Genomic DNA, 7500 nt, shown 5'->3' with positions numbered 1-7500 from the left:
CCGTCACTACTACCACTACCTCCACTACCACCATCAACAACAATCACCACCTTCCCTACTACCACAACCTCCACTAAAACTATCATCACCACCACCATCAACAACAACAACAACTCCACCACAATCACCATCATCACTCCTACCACAACTTCTTCAACAACAACCACTATCCTCCTCCTCCTCCTCCTCCTCCTCCACTGCATTCTCCCCGCATGCCTTTCCAGTTTCCTTCCTCCTCCAAATCTTCCTCCCACGACCTTCTTTACTCTCTCCACGGACATCAGATGGAGGGAAGGAGAGAGGGAGGGAGAGGAGGAGGGAGAGAAGGAGGGAGAGATCGTCCTTGGATGGCATGCTTCAGCTGTTCTGGAAAGATGGAAGGAGAGGGAGGGAGGGAGGGAGGGATGGGAGAGATTATAAGGGAGGATAGAGAGAGCGAAGGAAGGTGACGTCAAGGAGAAAATTAATGATAAAGGAAGGAGAGAAAGAAAGAAGGAGAGAGAGAGAGAGAGAGAGAGAGAGAGAGAGAGAGAGAGAGAGAGAGAGAGGAGTGGAAGGTAGAGCATATTAAGATAAAGCAATGTGGAGTAGAGATGTGGAAAACACACACACACACACACACACACACACACACACACACACACACACACACACACACATATTACAATGGATCCGGAAAGGAAGTAATATTATCTATAAGAAGATACTACGTGACAAAAAATGTTAGAAAGAACAACAACAACAACAATAATAATAATAATAATAATAATAATAATAATAATAACAATAATAATGATAATGATAATGATAATAATAATAATAATAATAATAATAATAATAATAATAATAATAATAATAATAATACGTCTACTCTCAAGGGACTGTCCAATACATTTTTTTATAATGGAGAAAACGATAATGGAGAGAGAGAGAGAGAGAGAGAGAGAGAGAGAGAGAGAGAGAGAGAGAGAGAGATTTTTTTATTCGATATGAAATTTTTATATAATTATATACAGCCAAAAGGATCGAGAGAGAGAGAGAGAGAGAGATACAAGACACCTCTCCCTCTCTTCAAATATACACAGCACGGTCGCCCCATCAAGCCCCATCCCTCGGCGGCAGCGGCTTGTGATGGGAAGGTGATGGGGTGAGAAGGTCGGTCAGTCAGTCATTTAGTCAGTCAGTTCGTCAGTCACCCCATCTACGGTCAGTAAGCAGCGGACTTTTTTTTTTTTCATTATTGTTTTCTTTTCTTTTTTACGCCCTTGCACTGTCTCCTATGCTGTAAAAAAAAAAAGTCCACTATCGACTCCACTCAGTCCATTTACAGTCCACCCACAGTCCCCACCCCCCCTTAAAGTCCAACATTTTCAACCCATCCACCCATCACTCGTCACTCCACTAGCCCACCTCCCTTTTCCTTACGATAAACTCTCTCCACCCAGTCCACCTATAGCCCACTCGTCCACCATATTAGTCACTCCACTCAGCCCAGTCCATTCCACTCCCTATCAAGTAACAGCCGGCAAGGGGAACACGTGGGTGGGTTGTGTGTGTGTGTGTGTGTGTGTGTGTGTGTGTGTGTGTGTGTGTGTGTGTGTGTGTGTGTGTGTTCCCTTCCTCTCTTTTTCCCTCTATTTCATTTCGATTTTCTCTTCTTTGTTATTCTCGTTCTTGCGTTTGCGTCCTTTCTCCTTCATATTTGCTGTTCTTTGCGTTCTTGTTTTCTTTCTTTTTTCCTCAACTCTTTTTTTTATCATTTTCTTCCTTCGTTTCTTCTTCCTTCTTTCCTTTCCCCGGTTTTCAAATATTGTTCTTCCTTCCCTTCATTCTTTCCTCTCTCCCTTCCCTTTTTTTTTAACTTGCTCCCTTTTACCCATTTCCCTATTTTCTCAACCTTCCTCCTTCCCTTCCTTCCCTTTCTTTTCCTGTATTCTCCCTTTTTCCACCTCCATCATTCTCTGGTTCCCTTCCATCCCTCTATCCCTTTCTTCTTTCTTTCTCTTTGTGACTTCCTCTTCCTCTTCTCTACTCCGCCCTTCATTATCTCTCCCCCTCCTCCTCCTTCTCCTCCTCCACTACAAAGAAAATAAACCGGATAATAATATGATAATGTTACAGCAAGTTCACCACCACCACCACCACCACCACCACCACCACCACTACCGTCACCACGATCAACCAGAATCAAAACACCACCCCAGTATCACCACCACAACCACCACCACCACCACCACCACTACCGTCACCACGATCAACCAGAATCAAAACACCACCCCAGTATCACCACCACCACCACCACCACCACCACCGTCACTACCGTCACCACGATCAACCAGAATCAAAACACCACCCCAGTATCACCACCACCACCACCACCACCACCGTCACCACGATCAACCAGAATCAAAACACCACCCCAGTATCACCACCACCACCACCACCACCACCACCACCGTCACCACGATCAACCAGAATCAAAACACATCCCCAGTATCACCACCACCACAACCACCACCACTACCGTCACCACGATCAACCAGAATCAAAACACTACCCCAGTATCACCACCACCACAACCACCGCCACAACCATCACTACCTTCACCACTGTCACCACGATCAACCAGAATCAAAACACAACCCCAGTATCACCACCACCATCACAACCACCACCACCATCAACAATAACACTATTATAACACTATCAAAGTCTCCACCACCATCACCACCTTCACCACCACTCACTATACTTTCCCTCACTATTCATTTTCATCATCATCATCACCTCCATCACCACATTTCACACAAAACTAATATATATTCATTCCACAAAATTCTACAAACACGCCTTTTCAAACACACACACACACACACACACACACACACACACACACACACACACACACACACACACACGATGTTATACAATGAAAATGATAAGACAGTGAGTTGGCAGAGATAGTGAGGCAATAATTCTATGAGGAAACATACAAGCAGAACGGAAACGTGTGTGTGTGTGTGTGTGTGTGTGTGTGTGTGTGTGTGTGTGTGTGTGTGTTGCAGTTTTTTTCTTTATCAATTCTAAGAAATACACACACACACACACACACACACACACACACACACACACACACACACACTAACAACCCTAAGCCTTTCCCTTCTCTTCTTTCTTTGTTTTTCTGACCTTCCTTTTTTTTCCTTTCCCTCTCCTCCTTTCCCCTTTCTCTCCCTTTCCCTCTATCCCATTCCTTATATTCCTTCCCTTCCCCTTCCTTCTCTGATACCTTTCCCTCCCTCCCTCTTCTCCCCTTCCCTTTCCCCTCCCACCCCAAAACCAGTACCAGGAAGCAGCGGTAACAACAACAGCCTCACCACCAACACCAACAGGTAGCAGTAGCCCAGGTGATAGCCAGGTAAGGGCCGCCTACCTGACCTTCCGTGTGTGAACCCTTAGCTGTGTTTTTGTGTGTGCCCACCTGTGGTTACCTGCGGCCCTTCACCGTGCTGCCTGCCCCTCAAGGTTAGGTCAAGGGTGCCCGACTCATGGACTGGGTGAGACTGTGTGGCTGGGTGACTGGGTAGACGACTGATGGGTTGGGTGACTAAGAGCCGATTTCACAGTCCAACACAGTGTCTTTGTAACAGCCCGAACCAAACTATAGAATCCCATACAATCCAAAACGGTGAGGTCTTCGATGCCACACTAAATACACAAGATTTTTCCTGTATAGTTTCGTCAAATTTGTGAACTTAAATATAGACACCAAACACTATACAACGAAATTTCGAAGGCTTTGGTATTGGTTTGGGAGCTTGCTAACCCGTTATGGGGAACTGTGAAACTGGCCCTAAATGACTAGCTGGGTTGGGTGAGGAGCTGGATGGGTGACTGGATGACTGGTTGACTGCTTGACTGACTGACTAGGTAAATGGTTGCTTGGGTGTCTGAGTGTCTGGGTAACTCACTAACTGTATGACTGGCTGACTGGGTGCATGGTTGACGAGCTGACAGAATGATTGACTGAATGGCTGTCTGGGTTGCATACTTGCTAACCAACTGACAAACTAACTGGATGACTGGATGACTAACAGACTGGCAAACTGACTGCCTGACTGAGTGGGGGCAGCACGGTATCAATATTTGGTGAGGGGGAAGGTCAGAAGAGTAGAGAAAGATTGAAGAGGATAGAGAGAGCGAGAGAGGGATGTGAAGGGGAGCGAGGGGTGATGAGAGGGGAGGGGACTGGAACGAAAGGAAAATGCGGATGAGGAGGGAAAGAAATAAGAGTTGGAGGTTAGGAAAGGAAAGAAGGAAGGAAGGAGTACGGTGACACAGGAAGGGCTGAGAGGATGCCGGTAGGATGAATGGTGTAGAGGAAGGATTAAAGAGATAAAGAGAGGAAGGAAGGAAGGAAGGATAAAAGGAAGGAAGGACGGAAGGAACGGATAACAGAAAGCACGTGGATATGGAAGGTATCAGGACACCTCTTCCCACGTGATTGACTGCTCTTTCGGCCACATCTTCGGATTCTTTACAGGAGCAGCGAGTTGCGGGCTTTTTATTGCTGTTTCCTTTTTTTGTGCCCTTGTGCTGTCTCCTTTGTTGTAAAAAAGAGAGAGAGAGAGAGGATCAGCTAGCACGTCGAAATGAAGAAGTTAAGTGTTAAGAACGATAAACAACACACGATATAACGCAGAGACTTGAACGTTAAGGGAGGCGCCAGGGGGGTATTTTTTTGATGAATATTTATGCCACCTAAACATCCAGGAAACATTTCGTAGTCAGTCAGAAAGTTGGACGCCGTGAACCCAATTAAGACATGGCAAACTCTCCTACAAAAAGACTTAAACACATCTTGACCATAAAATTATCAGTTAACGACATGAAAACCGGCAATAAGGCATACATTTAGACGTTAATAGACACGCAAAGGGCAAGGTTAAACAACGCCTATATTCTAATGCTGCGAGATCATGAAATTAGCAGTTAATGATATGAAAAAAAGCAATAGATTTTAAAGACACGGAAATGGCAAAGGTAACCAACGCCTATGTAGTCTACGGCTCTAAAGTTTCCGGTTTGAAATTTCGTGTCAATATGAGGCGAGGCTGTAACACTAGAGGTAAGGTAAGGTAAGGTAAGGTAAGGTAAGGTAAGGTAAGGTAAGGTAGGTTAGGTTAGGTTAGGTTAGGTTAGGTTAGGTAAGGTAAGATAAGGTAAGGAAAGGTAAGGTAAGGTAAGGTAGGTTAGGTAAGGTAAGGTAAGGTAAGGTAAGATAAGGTAAGGTAAGGTAGGTTAGGTTAGGTTAGGTAAGGTAAGGTAAGGTAGGTTAGGTTAGGTTAGGTAAGGTAAGGTAAGGTTAGGTTAGGTTAGGTAAGGTAAGGTAAGGTTAGGTAAGGTAAGGTAAGGTTAGGTAAGGTAAGGTAAGGTAAGGTAAGGTTAGGTTAGGTTAGGTTAGGTTAGGTTCGATTAATTTAGGTTAGGTTAAGTTGGATTAGATTATGCAAGGTAAGGTAAGGTGAGGCTGGTTAGGTAAGGTAAGGTAGGGTTATGTTATGTTAAGTAAAGATAGGTTAAGTTGTTACATTTCTAGTTTAAGTTACGTTAGGCTAAGTTGGGTAAGGTAAAGTTACGTTAGCTTTGGTGAAGTAAGGCAAGGTAAGGTTAGGTGAGGTAAGGTGACGTTAGGTAAGGCAAGGTAAAATTAGGTAAGGTGTCTTTCCCGAGTCCCCAAAAGAGCCTCAATTTGTCTTTCTCGAGTCGAAAAGAAACTCAACTTTGCCTTTTTCGAGTCTCAAGAAAGGAGCTTCAATTTCTTTCTTCGAGTCCAAAAAATACTGAACAAGTCTTTACGCAAACTCTCCTCTTCTCAGACTCCTCTTGGGCGCTGTTAAGGTATGCGAGTATTTCATTATTCGTAACTATCTTTCTACCGCCTATAAAAATATTTGTATGCCTGAATCGAGTCATTTATATTATTCTTTCTTTACCAGTTTAGTAGTTACAGGTTGTTACTTTTTACTTTAACAGTTTCAAATCCAGCTAATTTTCATTGTAATTGCACGAGAAAAAAAACGTCAGTGATGGATGGGGGAATGAGGGAGGTCAGGAGGGTAATGGAGGAGGCTCGTGAGTGGAGGTCATAAGAGAGGGAGAGAGGAGAGGAGAGGAGAGGAGAGGAGAGGAGAGAAGAGGAGAGAAGGGAAAGGAAGGGTTAAACGCGTGTTGACCTGACCACCACAACCACCTCTGACCCTTCGTGTGTGTGTGTGTGTGTGTGTGTGTGTGTGTGTGTGTGTGTGTGTGTGTGTGTGTGTGTGTGTGTGAACGTCGGCCAAAGCTAACGATTCTCTTCCACACGGCCATCCTTCAAGATTTCCTATTTTCCTTCATTTCTTAATTTTATTCTTTTCTTCCTCTCCTTCCCGCTTTTCTTTCAGCGTCCTTCCTACGTTTCTTACTTCCTTCCTTCCTTCCTAATCGTCTTTCTTCTTTCCTTCACACTTTCCTATTATCGCTCTTCTTTCCTTCCTGCTCGTATGTCCGTCATCCTGCCCTTCACAATATCCTTCCTACACTACTAATGAGGACTTACTCGTATTTTTCTTTCACATCCTACATTTTCCCATTTCTCTGCGTCTGTCTGTCTTTCTGTTTCTTCCTTGCTGTTACTTGTGATTCTTTTCTGGTATCCCTTTTTCGCCTTCTTTTCCTTCTCTCTTTCTGTACGTTTCTTCAGGAGGACACAGCGTGCTCAGAAGCGCTTATTTCCCCTTGTATGTTCCTGTTTCCAAGACAACCTCGAGGGACGGCAGAGACACATGATCCCGCCTCCCTTCTTCCCTTCCTTCCCTCCCTCCGTCCCTTCCCTTCACAAACACTGGCGTCCTTTCCACTGTTTTTCTTTCGTAGGCCTCGCGTCTCACTTCCTCCTAATACAATACTCAGATGATTGTGTTCTCTCTCTCTCTCTCTCTCTCTCTCTCTCTCTCTCTCTCTCTCTCTCTCTCTCTCTCTCTCTCTCTCTCTCTCTCTCTCTCTCTCTCTCTCTCTCTCTCTCTCAACGGGCGTCTAAGGTCAGGTCACACGGCGAAAGGTCACGGCATGGGTAGAGTCCTGGAGCCTCCGCGTCAGGAAGGTCGTCGGGCAGCACAACGCAAGTCACCGCAGCGGGAGGAATCGCGGTCACGCAGACGGAGGCGTGGGTGGCGGGTATGCCCGTGGCAGGCCTGGGGCTTTGCCGCCGCCTCCACATAGCACAACATTCACGAAGCTTCGTTTATTTCCGATGTTTTGTATTGGGACGCGGGAGCCTTGGGACGCGGGAGCCGCGCCTCGTGTCAACGTCGTGACGTCAATGATAAAGATGATACGCGACCCTGGCACCTGCTGCGCCACAGGTGTCCAAGGAGGGGGGTTGGCTTACCTGAGATGCGGGGTGGTAGCGGGGCGGAGCGGGTGTCTGGCCCAGGAGGAGGTAGAGTCTGGCCCAGG

At 45.7% G+C, this 7500-nt stretch overlaps 1 protein-coding gene across 1 annotated transcript in view; it reads right to left on the bottom strand.

Annotated features, from left to right (window-relative positions):
- The window catches only part of LOC126987512 (cytohesin-1-like), a 121446-nt gene that overhangs the window by 113676 nt on the left and 270 nt on the right, over positions 1–7500 (bottom strand). The window contains exon 1 of the mRNA XM_050844505.1: positions 7433–7500. This exon is cut by the window's right edge and continues 270 nt beyond it. Coding sequence (XP_050700462.1) covers positions 7433–7500 — 68 coding nt within the window. The remainder of the gene's footprint in view (positions 1–7432) is intronic.

The sequence above is a fragment of the Eriocheir sinensis genome, chromosome 65 (genome assembly GCF_024679095.1).
Source record: "Eriocheir sinensis breed Jianghai 21 chromosome 65, ASM2467909v1, whole genome shotgun sequence".
In the NCBI taxonomy this organism is placed as follows: Eukaryota; Metazoa; Arthropoda; class Malacostraca; order Decapoda; family Varunidae; genus Eriocheir; species Eriocheir sinensis.
Note: the sequence above shows the minus strand (reverse complement) of the source record. Positions and strands in the feature narration are given on the sequence as shown.